Genomic DNA, 18075 nt, shown 5'->3' on the forward strand with positions numbered 1-18075 from the left:
AATTAGGAATTTATAGTCAGAAGCTAAGAAAGACAAACTACTGGGGCTTAGTAAGTACACCTATACCTGAAAATGGGCCATAGAGAATGTGATATGTATTAATAATAATCTCCAAATTTGCAGTTCAGTCCTTCATTCTATAGCAACTAAAATATTTTGGTAGTCCATAGAAGTCCCATCTTCTACAGATAAGGTAATTTAAGAGGCTAAAAAAGCACTGATTTTTATACACACACACACACCCACTCACCCACCCAGGGGGTAAATAAAACCTCAGATGCTCAAAAAGTAAAATTTATCCCAAACTATGATAACTCCAAAGAACCACATTGTAGGTAATAGAACCCAAAGAGGAAAATTTTTATAGGAGGATGGTGAAGTACGAATTCAAGACTGCCCCATGGGGTCTTTGGTCTAAAGTAAAAGAATAGCTAAAGAATCTAAAGTATTTCCCAGGTACTTTATTTCCTAGAAGGAAATAAAAAAATTTTCTTTAGATTGCTACCTTATTTTCCTCCATCAGCTGTGTAAATATAAGCAATTATTAGATAACATTATTTTGCATAATTTCTTCCTCCCTAAAATTAAAAGAGCAATAAACTTACAGTAGCAAAACATCTTCTTCAGAATAAATTCCAGTGATAACATATCCTTTTAGGTAGTTTCCTGCTTCACTAAAATCTTCTTTTGCTATAAATACATAGAGAAGACAAAAATCTGAAACCTTTATAATTATGTATGCTATTCAACTGATGAAGAGATTTATAGGTGGTAGTATTTCATTATTAATTAATTACAAAAATAATATTTAAGTGCAGATGCCTTATATAATTTAGTGGTTCCAAAATAAATCTGTATTCTCTTTATGACATGGGATTACTACAGAACCGTCAATTGATATAATGCAATGTGGCTTCCAAAACAAATGTACTCTAAATGTAATTCATAAGCTTTATAGCACTCTAATCATAATTACTGAATAAATACTTTTTGCCTTTTAATTTACTCCTATGGCAGAGTAAATGGAGACAGCTGTCTTATGTGTAGCCTGAAAAGAGAAGTAGGTATGTGAAATGATATGCACATTATAACCATAAAATCTGAAAGTATCTACATGCATAAAAAATAGCAGACTGAAAATTGTAGCCCTCTAACAGTGTCTGTGTTAGGGTTGTGCAAGTATAAGGGATTCTGTGTCTTTTAAAAAACAATTCCTACATTTTCTCTAATGTGTTTTCATTAGTTTTGAACTTTGATTAATTTGTATTGTCTTTTCTCATTTGTTAGGATATACATATTCAAAATACAAGCTATTTCTATAAATTTCTGAATACATTTTCATTAATAATAGCATACTGTGGATCTTGTTAATAATGACTATCCTACAACCAAGAAGCAAGTCTGAATTAAATCATTGTAGACTAATGAGAAAAGCACAGAGGTGGACTTATAGGTCAAATTCTTGCCAAGTGAAGGCCAAATGATAATTCAATTCATACATGAAAGATTCACAGCAGTCAAACAGAAAAACACTCATGGAAGAATGAGTCACATAGTACCTACTAGGCTAGGCATGCTGAACCCAAAGATCTGTACCTCAGCAGTCAGCACTACATTCATGATGTAAGCATTCAACATTGTCAACATTGGGTAACCACAAGATTATTTTCTTTAAAAAGGGTACATACTTTCCCTAAGATTGAGCAATACTGTCTGTAGGAAAGCTAACTTACTAGAGTAGCTCAGTAGGCAGCATGGGGAGCTCATTTACAATCACAGATTTAATGAGACAACTGGCCAGGTGCGGTAGCTCACACCTGTAATCCCAGCACTTTGGGAGGCGAGGTGGGTGGATCACTTGAGGACAGGAGTTTGAGATTAGCCTGGCCAACATGGTGAAACCCCATCTCTACTAAAATATAAAAATTAGCTGGGCATGGTGGCATGTGCCTGTAGTCCCAGCTACTCAGGAGGCTGAGGCATGAGAATCGCTTGAATTTGGGAGGAGATTGCACTGAGCTGAGATCGTGCCAGCCTGGGCCACAGAGCGAGACTCTGTCTCAAAAAAAATAAAAAGAGAGAATGAGAGAGAGAGAGAGAAAACTTATTAAAATATTTTTTTAGCCCATGCTACATCAAAGTAGAAAAGACACATGAGATTATAAACTAGAAAGGACTGTGTGTCTGTACTTTCATTTCTAAGAGTGAACAGAGTGAAATTCCAGTCAATGGATAAACTATATCTAAAGCAATGACATAACAGAATCTGTTTCAGCTTCTTTTCATTTTAGGCAAGTAGCAATAGAAAAGTACACCATTATTTCCATATAATTTCCTCATACAAAAGACTCTCTACTTATGAATATGTCTCTTAAAAAGTCTCTTCGTAAATCCATGTGTTTGTAAATCCTAAGTGATTCACAGGATGGGAAAATATATGACTGTAGATCTCAGATGCATATCCATTTCCACTAAACTAGAATACACATTTTCCTCTGAACATTCAAAACCAGGCATATTCTCCTCCTTGGTAAAAACTGTATATATGCCAAAATATATGGCAACCTCAAATACAAGAAAGTACTCAATTATCTGAACAAAAATATGCACAAAAAGCTTTTCAGCTACTATAAATATATTTTAATTGCATAAAATAAACATATTTATTTAGCAATATTATTTTTTCTACTATCACATCTTATTGAATAATTATTTTTATAGACATACATACATACATACATCTGTTTTTTAGCTCTGTCAGCAGGGAGAGCTGAGAAGCAAGGAAACCCCAGTAACTAAAAGCACTCCTAACCCCTATATTATACAAACTAGAAAACCTAAAAGAGATGGATAAACTCCTGGACACATACACACTACCAAGACTGAACCAGGAAGAAATTGATTCCCTGAACAGACCAATAACAAGTTCTGAACTTGAATCAGTAATAAATAGCCTACCAACCAAAAAAAGCCCAGGACCTGATGGATTCACAGCCAAATTCTACCAGACATACAAAGAAGAGCTGATACCATTCCTACTGAAACTATTCCCAAAAATTAAGGAGGCGGGACTCCTCCCTAGCTCATTCTATGAAGCCAGCATCATCCTGATACCATAACCTGGCAGAGACACAACAAAAGAAGAAAATTTCAGGCCAGTATTCCTGATCAACACTGAAAATCCTCAACAAAGTATGCAAACTAAATCCAGTAGCACATCAAAAAGCTAAGCTACCACAATCAAGTAGGCTTCATCCCTGGGATGCAAGGTTAGTTCAACATATGCAAATCAATAAATGTGATTTATCTCATAAACAGAACTAAAGACAAAAATCACATGATTATCTCAGTAGATGTAGAAAAGGCCTTCAATAAAATACCCCTTTCATGTTAAAAACTCTCAATATACTAGGTACTGAAGAAACACACCTCAATAAGAGCCATCTATGACAAACCCACAGTCAACAGCATACTGAATGGGCAAACGTTGGAAGTAATCCCCTTGAAAACTGGCACAAGACAAGGACGCCCTCTTTCACCACTCTTACCCAACGTAGTCTTGGAAGTCCTAGCTGGAGAAATCAGGCAAGAGAAAGAAAAAAAGAGCATCCAGGCTGGGCACAGTGGCTCACTCCTGTAATCTCAGCACTTTGGGAGGCCGAGGTGGGAGGATAACGTGAGCTCAGGAGTTTGAGACCAGCCTGGGTAACATGGCTAAACCCCATCTCTACTAAAAATGCAAAAATTAGATCTCTGCAAGGAGAATTATAAAACACTGTTCAAAGAAATCAGAGAAAACACAAACAAATAGAAAAACATCCCAAGCTCATGAATGGGAAAAAACAATATAATTAAAATGGCCATACTGCCCAAAGCAATCTATAGATTCAATGCTATTCCTATCAAATTACCAATGATATTTTTCACAGAACTAGAAAAAAAGTACTTTAAAAGTCGTATGAAAGTCAAAGAAGGTTGAACATTATCTTCTGACAATGTTTTTCATGTAATTTTACATAATAAATTAACCTGTTCATTATCTCTCTTTTGGATGCTGCAGGGGCCCTCTGTAACATTTGAAAGTCACTTTGAGGTCAAAAAGACTTAATTTTAAACTTGATTTTGGGAAGCCTATTAAATATGTCAAAAGTTTAAAACACTTATCAAAATAGATCACAGGTCACTGTAAAATAAATCATTTATTTAGCCAAAGTGATAATTAAAAGGTTTTTAAAAGCAAAGACCTTTATTTGTTGATTAAAAAAGGACTCAGTTTTTAAAAACAATTAAAAGACCTAATAAAGATAGAATATGTCTCTTCTTTCTCCCTTTTTTGAGAGTTTATTCAAAACGTGAATGAAAGTGTTTTATTGTGTCTTATTAGTATTACATGAAATTTATGTGCAAAAGAGAAAACTAAATTTGTATTCTTTTATTAGTGTATTATCAATTCTAAAGCTGATTTTAATAAAAACTTATATACAAATCTCACTTCAGTCATCTTTTAATCACACAAGATTTTAAAATAAACTTTGTAATCTCATAACAATTTTGAAGTTTTCTAACTTTCTACAATTTATTTAGTTTTATCTATATCTTTTTTATTCTTTTAATTTGAAACAATCTTTAAATAACTTCTTTTTTCTCACATTTTTATGCCTTTATAACTTTCCTCACCAAAAATATATCTTGCTTTTTTAATAGACTCTTTATTTAGAATTCTCTTACATTTAGTAGTTTTAATTATATTATGTTAGCTATAATTTTGACTCTTAGTAACCCAAATTTCTAGTAAAAATCTAGAAATTAATTTTGAACTGTTTATATCAATATTTGTAGATGAAAATCATTTATAATTTTTAGAAAGATTTTAATTTTATTAACAAATCTAAATATATTTAGCTTTTTTATATCATGTAAAAATAAGATGTCAAAGTACATAAACAAACATATGTTTGATAATTAATATTTTAGTATTTTAACTTATTTAGGAATGACTCAGACATTTTATTATTATTTAACATGACTTAAAGATTTTTAATTAAGGGAAAATAAATTATGACACAGGTACCCTCCTTAATGTCTTTCTCAGTTGTCCTTAGTCCTGAGTACCCATGTGGCACCTGATGCCTATAAAAGGCAGGGCTCTTTTGGGTCCTAAATCTACATACCAGATGTCAGGATAGAAGACAGAGCTGTGAAGAGGATGTCTGGTGGATCTGACCACTCCCAGCATGGCCATGAGGCAAATCTGGGCCAAGCAAGGAGGAACAACGGGCCCTGCAGCAGGTGGCCTAAGCATTGACAACATGCCTCCAGGCCTTACCATGGCCACCTGTCCATACCCCAGAATCCTGAAGCTCAAAACCAAAGACCAGCTTATAGTAAGATGTGTGCAAAGCTCTAGGGAAGCTCAACAGCCAGCTTTAGCCCACAGACAAATCAAGCAAGTGCCAAAAATATTATAGAAAATTAGCAGTTTTATGACCTTAAAACATGTAAAGACAGCATAAACCTGTCTGACCAGTAGATCCAGGCAAAAATATCTGAATTATATTTAAGTTACACTCTTGAAGCCATTTTTATTTTACTTTGTTAACAACTTTGAAACTAGATTTACCAAATATCACACATACATAACACATACAGACACAGACATCCAGACAGAAGCAGATTTTATGGCTTTTATAAAAAATTTTCATTTGCTGGCTTTTAAATGGTTTCTCTTTTATTTTTTTAAACCTATAGTCAGCAAGTTCTTTATATTTTTGTTTATTTTTTTTTTAGAGACACAGTCTTCCTATGTAGCCTAGGCTGGTCTTGAACTCTTAGCCTCAAACATTCCCCCCACCTCAGCTTCCTGAGTAGCTGGGATTAGACAGACTCTCACTCCATCATCCAGACTGAGTGCAGTGGCACAATCTTGGCTCATTGCAATCTCCGCCTCCTGGGTTGAAGCAATTCTTATGCCTCAGCCTCCCAAATAGCTGGAATTACAGGCACATGCCACCATGCCTGGCTAATTTTTGTATTTTTAGTAGAGACAGGGTTTCACAATGTTGCCCAGCCTGGCTGGTGTTAAAAACTCCTGACCTCAAGTGATCTGCCTGCCTCGGCCTCCCAAAATGCTGGGATTATAGGCATGTGGAAATATAAGCCACTGTTCCTGGCCCTGGCTACCTGTTACAAAGGGTCTTTTAAAACAGGCAATAAAAATACTGAAATCTTTTCAGAAGCTTCTGCACACCAATAGGCATCCCTGAATAAGCCTAATTAGAGAGTCCTCATTTTTAAATGTACTTCTAAAGTGTAGCATTTTTCATTTGAAATGTTCTACTGTAACTTTAAATAACCTTTAGTAACATTTTGCCATTTTTGTAAGTGTTTGTAGGTAGTTGTAGCCAGAAAGTGGAGTACTCAGTTCTTCAGAAATTAAGGATCTCATTTTTATGTTGAATCTTGGCTTTGGCTCTCAGATTTCCTCACAACTTAGTCATTGACTTTTTTCCTACCTATGAGTGCAAGAAAAAGAAACAAAGGGGATAGAACACAAAAGTCCCTGCAAATTTCTGAAAGCTGAAGTTCATACTACCTACAATATTGCCATTTACTGTCAGTTTCTGTCTGATTCAGACATCTGAGGCCTTTAACTAGATCTAAGTCAGTTAATTATCAGATCTAATTTGATCCTGGACCCAGTCCAATTTCTGTAACAACTTCCAAACCCAGTTCAGATTAAAAAAAAAAATATCTGCTCAAACAAACTCAGATAGCTCAGAACACAAAGCCGTGGAGCTTCAAAGTCTGAAAGAGAACTTACCCACGATCCCCAGTGGCTGCAAGAGAGCAATGGACACAATGGGCCCAGCGGGTACACCATTTGGTCACTCTATGCTTCCGGGGGTCGCTGGAAGTTCTACTATAGGTCCTATTTCTGACACCATCTGTTAAAAGAAAAACTTCGAACTAAATTTAATAGAGTTTAACTGATCAAAGAACTATTTGCCGGCTGGGCAGCACCCCCAAACCAGAATAGGTTCATGGCAACCTCAGTGCTACCATGAAGTCAGAAAGGATTTACAGACAGTAAGAGGAAGTGAGGTGAAGAAATAGCTGGATTGGTTACAGCTTGGCATTTGTCTTATTTGAACAGGATTTGAACAGTTGGCCACCTTTGATTGACCAAAACTTGGTGAGTGGTATAAGAGTTGGTTATAGTCTGTTTATACATTTAGTTAGGTTACAGTTCACTACTTATAGAGAAACCTTTAGTCTGAACTTAAAATATATACGGAGGCAGCTTTAGGCTAAATTTAACAAAAGTTAGCTTTTATTAACAAAACACAAATGTATATAGAAATGTTAATAAATTCATAAGATTTTTATCATTATTTATTCTCTCTTCAATAGATGTTGATAGTCCAGCTACTAATATATCAGTGTTTGCAAAAAAACAAAAACAAACTAAAAGAAATAAAAAGGAACAAATATCTAACTGACAATGTTGGGAACAATCAATCCAGTCAAATAATGAAGTTATCATATCCAGGCTACATCATTTTGGCACACCAGAACTACCTTTAAGTAATTTAACATTACGTTTTTGACTTGTATTGTGAGATGACTGTATGTACATTTTATCATCATTTGTGTAAAAATATGATCAAGTACACCATTTCTTATGTTGATTCCCAATGTAAAAAATAATATGAAAAATTCTTTTCAATATTTGAATTAGGAAAAAGTTTTCTCTGTGGATTAATCAGCATCCTAACTTGTGTGTTGCGATTTATTACATATGACAATAGATGGCAAAAATTTCATCTTTTTGTTTCTAGTTGCTACCAGATTGCTTAGGGCTAAGTTTTATGACAAACGACAGTGTTTTCTAGACTTTCTACATAATTACCCCCTACTGTTTTATTGCTGAGTTTTTACATTGTTTTCAATGATTTTATCGTACTTGTGCTTTTTATTATCTGAAGACTTAAATTCTTCTTGGAAGGAGGCCTAGTGTGAATAATAAATGAGAAGGTTAGGGCACCAGGCACCTGAGGTACAGAGAGGACACTGTCAACCATTGGAGCAAAAACATTCAAAAGGGAAGGAAGGTGGAGGAGTAAAACACAGACTTACTTCCCAATTTTTCATAAAAATTTTTTTTTCATTAGAAGGTTATGCTCTCTATAAGGCCAGGTGCGGTGGGCTCACGCCTATAATCTCAGCACTTTGGGAGGCTCAGGTGGGCAGATCACTACAGGCCAGGAGTTTGAGACCAGCCTGGCCAACACAGTGAAACCCTGTCTCTACTAAAAAGACAAAAAATTAGCTGGGCATGCTGCTGCATGGCACATGCCTGTGGTCTCAGTACTTGGGAGGCTGAGGCATGAAAACTGCATGAACCTGGGAGGTGGAGGTTGCAGTGAGCCAACATCATGCCACTGCACCCCAGCCTGGGTGACAGAGCAAGACTCTGTCTCAAAAAAAGTAAAAAATATAAAGATATGCTCTCTAGGATTTTGCCTTCAAAGATGATAAGCCACAGGGCACATATTAATATTCTTATTATTTATTTTTTGTAAGTTCCTTTTGTTTTTACTTTTTACAATTCTGAAAACAAAGTAGAAAAAAATTGCTAGATGTAAATTTGTAGAAAGCAAAATTTAATATGTAGTTAATAGTATCTACTATGTGCAAACATAATGCTAGACCAGTGGGGTCCTCTTCTCAGACAAATATTCTTAAACTCTTTCATTCAGAATTTGAAATCCAACTCAAGAAAAGAAAAACAAGGAGGAGGGAAGTTTCCTAGATAAATGGTAAGAGTTAGTATAATGAAGTAAACATTGGCCAGGCGCAGTGGCTCACGCCTGCAATCCCAGCACTTTGGGAGGCAGAGGTGGGTGGATCACGAGGTGAGGAGATCGAGACCATCCTGGCTAACACGGTGAAACCCCGTCTCTACTAAAAATACAAAGAGTCAGCCGGGCTTGGTGGCGGGCGCCTGTAGTCCCAGCTACTCGGGAGACTGAGGCAGGAGAATGGCGTGAACCTGGGAGGCCGAGCTTGCAGTGAGCCGAGATCGCGCCACTGCACTCCAGCCTGGGCGACAGAGCAAGACTCCATCTCAAAAAAAAAAAAAAAAAAAAAAAAAAAAAATTGAGGGTTTTGTTACCGACTCAAGAGGCCACCTAGATGCAAAAGCAACAAATAACATTCCCAGAAATACTATCGGTCAGAAAAAACACCCTATGTGTACCCTTCCTTAAAAACTTATTGAAAGACACATTCCTGTGAAGCAAGAGATAAGTAAAGAGTAAGGGTCTAAGTAAAGAGAAGGTGTGATATTTAAAAAATACCGTAGTTTATGCTGCCATGTAAAACTATCAAAGTAAAAATAATTGTTATAAGCATATCAAAGTTGAATGCAAAAACATTAATTTGAATTGCATCAAAAATAAGATGAATTAATAAGTAGAAAGATATACAGGTATATACTAAAGCAAATATAAAATGTTAATGGTAGAATCTAGGTGGTGAGTATATGGGTGTTCACTGTACAATTCTTTGAACTTTGCTGTATGCTTGAAAAAGTTCATAATAAAATGTTGGAAAAGTGAATGAAGGATTTTCTTTCAAAAATTTCCAACATTTTATTACGTATGATGCAATAAATAATTAAATAAATAAATAAAAGCTCAGCAATAAAGGTAATATGAATCCATAACATGAAACCATGGCATACAAAGAAAAAAAAACCATAGAACCCCATCTCTACTAAAAATACAAAAAGTAGCCAGGCATGGTGGCACATGCCTGTAGTCCCAACAACCTGGGAGAATGAGGCAGGAGAACTGCATGAACCTGGGAGGCAGAGGTTGCAGTGAGCTGAGATCACACCACTGCACTCCAACCGGGATGACAGAACAAGACTCTGTCTCAAAAAAAAAAAAAAAAAAAGACTTCAAAAAAGAAATTAAAAGCATCTTCCACAAGAGGGAGTCCAAATCATTGAAACGATCTTTAACTTTATAGATTCAAATATGTTTTTGGGGAACATTTTCTCTAGTCCTGGAGAAAATACAAGCAAAAGAAGCAGACACCATATTTTAAAAAATAAAGAAAAATGGCCAGGCGCTGTGGCTCATGCCTGTAATCCCAGCACTTTGGGAGGCCGAGATAGGCAGATCACGAGGTCAGGAGATGGAAACCATCCTGGCTAATGCGTTAAAACCCCGTCTCTATTAAAAATATAAAAAAATTAGCCGGGCATGGTGGCAGGCGCCTGTAGTCCCAGCTACTCGGGAGGCTGAGGCAGCAGAATGGCGTGAACCCGGGAGGCGGAGCTTGCAGTGAGCCGAGATCACGCCACTGCACTCCAGCCTGGGTGACAGAGCAAGACTCCATCTCAAATAATAATAATAATAATAAAGAAAGAAAAACAATAATGAAGCATAAAACAAGCAGCAGATATCCAAATCAGTTAAGAGAATAAGTATAAATTACTAATGTTCACCTAGTAGAGTCAATAGAAAAAAAACAAGAAAATATTTAAAAAGACAGATCAGAGACTTGACTCTATATTCAACATGTATTATAAAACTAATAGACTAAGTATCAATAGGTAAAGTGAATAAAATAGAAAACAATTAAACAGACATATATCACACACACACATATAGATAAGGACAACATGGTGCTGGTGAAATCACATATAGAGGAGAAAAAAAGGATAAACGTTAACATTAGAAAAAAAATTAAGTTGGCACCAACACTCATCCCATGCACTAAAATATCTAAAGGGTTAAAAACTTTTAAAAAAGGGAAAAAAATCACAATCAACAGAGTAAAAAAGCAATCTATGAAATGAGAGAAAATATTTACAAATAAAATCTTTGATAAAGGATAATATCCAGAATATATAAAGAATTTCTGCAACAAAAATATAAATAACCCAATTAAAAAACAGGCAAAGGAGTTACAGACATTTCTCCAAAGAATATATACAAATGACCAAGAAGCATAATGAAAAGATGCTCAGCATCACTAATCGTCTGGGAAATGCAAATCAAAGCCACAACAAGATATCACCTCACACCCATTAAGATGGCTATCATAAAAAATAAAATAAAATAACGAATATTGGCAAGGATGTTAAAGTCATTGGAACCCCTGTACACTGTTGGTAGGAATGTAAAATGATGCAGCCAGGGTGGAAAATAGTACTGCGGTTCCTCAAAAACTAAAAACAGAATTACCATATGACCCAGCAATTCCACTTCTCAGTATGTACTCAAAATAATTGAAAGCAGAGTCCCAGAGAGATATTTCCATACCCATGTTCACAACCGCATTATTCACAACAGCCAAGAGGTAGAAGTAACCCAAAAATTCATTAATGGATAAACAGATAAACAAAATAAGATATATACATACAATGGAATACTATTCGGCCTAAAATTGGAAGGAAATTCTGACACATACTACAATATAGATGAACCCTGAAGACATTATGCTAAGTGAAATAAGTCAGTCAGAAAAAGATAAATACTGTATGATTCCACCTGTATGAGGTACATAGAGCAGCCAGACTCATATAAACAGAAAGTAGAGTGGTGGTTACCAGGGCCTGGGAGGAGGATGAAATAAATGAAAAGCTGTTGTTTAATGAGTACAGAGTTTCAGTTTTGCAAGATGAAAATGTTCTGGAGATTAGTTGTACAACAATGTGAATATACTTAATACTTGTAAAACATACACTTAAAAATGGGTAAGATGGTAACTTTTACGTTATGTGTATGTTATCAAAATTTTTTTAAAAGAAAAAATATACAAAGCAAGACAAATTAAAATAGGAAAATATTGTAAATTAAAGCAAGAAAAAATACAGGTGAATATTAGGTGACAAAAATGATAGGGTTTTTTATAGCTAAAAGCAATAGAAGAAATCTTAAAATCAATAGATTAAAAAAATTTTAAACTGTGATATACAAAATTATCATTAAACAAAGCTAAAGAGCAAATAACAGACTGAGGGAAAATAACTGAAACAAAATGACAAAAGCTTAATATCCTTAATATACAAAGGTCTCACACCAATTCATTAGACAAACAGTAAAACTCCATTTTAAAAAGTGAGTGGGCAAGTACAGTGGCTCATGCCTATATTACCAGCACTTTGGGAGGCCAGGGCAGGAAAACTGCTTGAGCCCAGGAGTTTGAGACCAGCCTGGGCAACACAGGGAGACCTCATCTCTATGAAAAATTAAAAAATCAGTGGGCATGGTGGCACATGTCTATAATCCTAGCTACTCAGGAGGCTGAGGTGGGAGGCTCACTTAAGCCCAGGAGGTTGAGTGTGCAGTGAGCTGTGATTGTGTCACTGTACTCCAACCTGGGCAATAGGGCGAGACCCTGTCTCAAAAAAAAAAACAAAAAACCATGAGTAATGTATATAACTTACAATTTATAGAAGACATACGTTATTCTATTGGGAATCTAAACTCATTATATGGTCTAAAATCCATACAAAGACTCAAAAATATTCTTCACATACAGAAGGAAAAAAAAAGGAAACAGTACAAATATTGTTCATAAACAGTTAAATAAGGCCAGGTGTGGTGGCTCACATCTGTAATCCCAACACTTCGGCAGGCCAAGATGGGTGGATCACTTGAGCTCAGAAGTTCAAGACCAGCCTGGGCAACATGGTGAAATCCTGTCTCTACAAAAACACAAAAAATTAGCTGGGCATGGTGGCACATGTCTGTGGTCCCAGTTACTCAGGAGGTTGAGGTGGGAGGATTGCTTGAGCAGGAAGCAGAGGTTGCAGTGAGCCGAGATCATGCCATTGCACTCCAGCCTAGGTGACAGAGCAAGATCTCATCTCAAAAAAAAACAAAAAACAAATTTAAATACATTTTGATATATATATTCACCAAATATTACGTAGCCATAATGTTCATGAAGAATATCAATACATCATTGTAATGTTAAATAAAAACAAGATTCTGGCTAGGTGCGGTGGCTCACCCCAGCACTTTGGGAGGCCAAGGCAGGCGGATCATGAGGTCAAGAGATGGAGACCATCCTGGCCAACATGGTGAAACCCCGTCTCTACTAAACACACAAAAATTAGCTGGGCATGGTGGCATGCGCCTGTAGTCCCAGCTACTCAGGAGGCTGAGGCAGGAGAATCACTTGAACCCAGGAGGCAGAGGTTGCAGTGAGCCGACATCATGCCACTGCACTCCAGCTTGGTGATAGAGCGAGACTCTGTCTCAAAAAAACAAAACAAACAAAAAAAACCCAAGATTCTAACCTAGATACACAGTTTTAGCCCAATTATGTTAAAACATACATAAATACGCAATCTGTAGGTACACAGAAAAAAGATGGAAGAAATTACATCAAAATTTAACACTATCTCTGAATAATTAGCTTACGATATTTTTCTTCAAACTTTTCCCTAATTTTGAAATTCTCTATAATTTAAAAAGATATTCTTAAAAAATAAAACTAGCAAGCAATGATATACTCTACTGTATAATTTAAAAGCTCAGCTCTGCTTACCTGTTTTCATGGTTGGACTAAATAGTCCCAGTACTGACACACTAGAATAGGAGATGAGGTCTTTATATAATTCCCCACTTAAATATTCTTCTGCTTCTTGGATCGATATTATATTCACTGGATATGAAATCCTGTTGCTGGATAAACATATAACTATATTACAAATTAATGTTTAAGATATTTTCAGTTTGTAAAAAAAAGCATACTAAACATAGCAAACAATATATTACATAGGATAATATCTTACAAAATATAGAAAATTAAATATTATTCTTAAAGAAAATCAGACTCATTAAACAAAATTGCTATCTCCCCAAAAGTGTCGAAATGTACACAGACTTTCATGAATATTCATTTTGTGATCTCAATTCTAGTATCTTCCTTAACCTATTTTAAGTGTTAGCAAAGTCTGAGAATTAGAACTTCTAAAGACCTAAACATTCAGAGATCTTATAATGAAGCTGAATACTTACAGCTGGATAAATTTTAGGAGATCTTCGGTTCCTAACATCCCCGCATAAGATACTGGGTTCTCGCCTTTCTTGTACATCTTTACGATAGGAAATTCAGTAACATTTTGCTTAGTACATACATCAGACCAATCTGCACAGTTTATTCTAGTAAGAAGCATAGTAGATGTGCCTAAATAAAAGGAAAATGCACATTTGTAATTACTAATTGTAGAAAATGCATTTGCTTAGGATCTTCAGTATTTTTCTATCCCATTCTTATTTTAACCTCTCAGCATGAAACACTCCTGCTTAAACACTCTCTTCCCTTGGTCTTTGCAACACCATTCCCTGTTGGCCTTTTCCCTTCCTTTCTAGCTTCTCCTTTTTGTTCCCTTTTGCAGGCTCTTCAGCCAGTAGAGTTGGGGGTCCCTCAAGGCTCAGCTTAAGCTGCCTTCTCTTGTTTTTCTTCACTCCTGTCCTACACAACTTCAATAACCATAGACAATCTAATGAATCCTAAATTTATGTCTTTGGCCCAAACTCCTTGAAGTTCCAGACCCATATATCCTTACTACCTTCTCTGTTTTCCTTTGAATGGAAACCTCCTCAAACTCAACAAGTCTAAAACCATATATGGTTTCTTTTCTGTTTGTTGGTGAATGTTGCTGCTCTTGTGCAACTCAAAAAACAAAGCATCATCTTTCATACCTCTCCATTCCTAAGGCCCTTCATGCCTATTGATTAATCAGCATGTTCTTTCAATTTTACCACCTGAATTTTTAATATCTCTAATTACCGTCCATTTCTCTTTACTGCCACTACTCAAGTTGTCGTTCCTCCTGGATAACTACAATAGGCTTCTAATTCACCTCTTTGAATTCAGTGTCTCTACACTAATGCTAGAGATATCTTTTCAAAACTCAAATATTTTGGTACCAGCTTACCCCCACCAACCTTTTGCAGAGTTAAATCTTTCTTACCGTGTACAACTTCAAGGACTAGCCTTCTCTGACACAGTGATCTACATCAGGTTCCCTTGATATATGCTATTATAGAACCATGCTCTTTTCCTTATCTCCTTATGTAATTATATACTATTCATTATCTGATCAACGTCTGTCTCTACCAAGACAACTCCTTGAGAGCAGGGACTATGTCTGTTTATCATTGATTTTCCAGCACCTGCAGTACCTTAAATATGCATGTGAATAAATGACATATGTGAAACTCATCCAGGACTTCAGATACCTATCCTGTCTAAACATTATAATTTCTTTTCAGCCTAAGAAAACACATAGTAGAATCTCAAGCAGAAATTCCTACTTGCTCTATAATAAAACGTGTAAAGTTCTCTAAAATATTATAAATCACTGTGTGGAAAGAGATCAAACACTAAATAAAATAAGCACCATACAACTCGAAAGAATAAATTCTAATAAAAGATAAAATTTAGCATCATACTAGATCAAAGAAGGAACCTTTGTGTATCAATTTAGGATATAGCCTAAATGTTACTTCATCATATGATTAAAATTGTGAATGTGATATTTTAATATTTTATCACCAAATGTTTTTAATACTGAAATTAATTTGTATATTTTCAAAGATTCTTGATTACTTCTCATAGATGTAATAACTTATCACTTTAGATTTAGTGTTAACAATCTGATAATATAGGCAAGATTTAGTCTGTCTTTTTTTTTTGCTTTTGTATATTTGAGATGGAGTCTTGCTCTTGTTGCCCAGGCTGGAGTGCAGTGGCGTGATCTCGGCTCACTGCAACCTTCCTCTCCCTAGTTCAGGCGATTCTCCTGCCTCAGCCTCCCGAGTAGCTGGGACGACAGGCACGTGACACCATGCCCGGCTAATTTTTTGTATCTTTAGTAGAGACGGGGTTTCACCATGTTAGCCCTAGGATGGTCCTGATCTGACCTCGTGATCTGCCTGCCTTAGCCTTCCAAAGTGCTGGGATCACAGGCGTGAGCCACCGCGCCCGGCCTTAGTCTGTCTTATCACCACTATATCCCACTGCCTTGCACAATGTCTGTTACACAGTATGTACCCAGTAAAAATGTGTAGAATGTACACTGATATTTCTTCACAAATTTTAAATTCTTACATTAAAGGATATTAATACTTGAATTTTGTATGAGCATATAAACAAATATAAACCCTTATTTCTTCCCAAATCAGACCTGCTAAGTGACTTCCTATCAAAGTTCTCTTATCCTTTATTTTAATCATTTTGATATAGGAGTGAAGAAGAAATCACTTAGGCAGATAGCAAGGGTATGGGGAGTCCTCGGTAAGGTTTTTCTTTTTAGTGAAAAGCAGCCCCAAATCTTTTTCTAACAAAGAGCAGCCTGCAAGCTGCAAGGGTGCACGTACCAGCAGGAACTAAGGACTAGACGTTTCCAAGATGGCCGCTCTGTCTTCCCTTCTCTGCCAGCCATGTGTGCTGTAAGGAGCAGACAAGATGGCCCCAGACAACTGGAAAGACCATTTGTATAAGAAGATTAAGGTGGGGCGACCAGACTTCCCTATGCCACTATGTAAATATCATACCTGACTGAAGCAATCTATGAGCCCTATGTAAATCAGACACCACCTTCTCAAACTAGACTATAAAACTCGACACATTCGCTGCCAGCCAGTCCTTTCCACTTGGAGACGCCTTCCTCTATAGAGGAAGCTGTTTCTCTTTCTCTCCTCTCTATTGAACCTCTGCTCCTAAACAACTTGTGTGTGTCCATGTTCTAAATTTTCCTGGTGCGCGACAACGAACCCCAGGGTATATACCCCAGACAACGCTGCTGCTTTGATTTCATCAATAAACATCTGGTGATGCTTGTTTATACAAAGTGCCACATTACATATTTTGCCACCCAAGTATGGAATATATTGCTCTTCCAGCTGCAGTTCTTTCCTTTCAATAAGCATCCTCAGCATGTCTACTACTGCTAAAACTGTGATTATTCCTTTTTCCCTACAGTTGAAATGGAAAACTTTGATGTTATCTTTAAAACCAGAAAAGTAATACTGATATATATCACTAAAAGTTATATAACTACTTATACTGAAGTTATCAATTCCTGTAAAATGGTTCCAATTTTTACTCATGTTTCAGTTGGAATAGTCTAGTATTCTAAGGTGCCTACAGTATTACATCCCATATACTTTATCAATGCAGTAATTTCAAATAGGTTCCTAATTTAAAAGAAAAAACAGATTATCTTAGATACAGGTATTATGTAAGTATAAAATTTTGACATTTGCTGCCACCTTGTGACAGAGTAAAAAACATTCTTCATTGTCTTCGACTAAGAGATAACAAATGGCTTTTTCCCACAAAGTCAGACCTGTCAGAAAGACAGATGATAGGACTAAATGCCCAAGGTATTATAATATTTTCCTAACTTATAAAGTTATAGTATAGGCTTCAACATAGACACAAAACATTGTAATTACCTATGCAATGCATTTCTACATTAAGTTCCCTGAACTTCCAAAATAGTCCATTTATCTGATATCTGATTACCAAAAAAAATTGTTATTCATAAAGAACATAGTGAATGAAAAGGAAAACAAGTCCTGGGTTGCTTAACTACTTTTTTATTCTACAAACATACACAACTCTGAGCCCTTGCATTGAGGGGGCAGGTAGTCTCTTCATTTGGTCATTAATAGAAAAGAATGCAAGGAAATATTTTTCCATTTTCATCTGGTGTCTAATTAAATGGGGTGGAGAGAGGGATAATTAATCATATTCTTGAGGAACATTATCCAATCACTACTTCATTATGATTTATATTTTCTCCTCCTTTGCTTTTCTTCTAATTATTTGCCAATAAGGCTAGAGAATCTAAAAGAAGAAAACTTAAATTTGTCCATAGATTGCAACTTGCCTTGCATAAAGGAAAATGTGAAAGCAAGCAAGAGGATCTGCTTTTTAAAAAAATGATTAGAGGCTGGGCGCAGTGGCTCATGCCTATATTCCCAGCACTTTGGGAGGCTGAGGCAGGTGGATTACCTGAGGTCAGCAGTTTGAGAC

General features: G+C 36.0%; 1 protein-coding gene across 2 annotated transcripts in view; it reads right to left on the reverse strand.

Moving 5' to 3' along the window:
• TXNDC16 (thioredoxin domain containing 16) overlaps positions 1-18075 on the reverse strand; it is a 122416-nt gene that overhangs the window by 25827 nt on the left and 78514 nt on the right. For both annotated transcript variants that reach the window (XM_003831711.4, XM_034937557.3), the window contains 3 exons: positions 14046-14214; positions 13573-13709; positions 606-690 (listed from right to left, as the gene is read on the reverse strand). In XM_003831711.4, coding sequence (XP_003831759.1) covers positions 606-690; positions 13573-13709; positions 14046-14214 — 391 coding nt within the window. The remainder of the gene's footprint in view (positions 1-605; positions 691-13572; positions 13710-14045; positions 14215-18075) is intronic.

Source organism: Pan paniscus, chromosome 15 (assembly GCF_029289425.2).
Source record: "Pan paniscus chromosome 15, NHGRI_mPanPan1-v2.0_pri, whole genome shotgun sequence".
Lineage (NCBI taxonomy): Eukaryota > Metazoa > Chordata > Mammalia > Primates > Hominidae > Pan > Pan paniscus.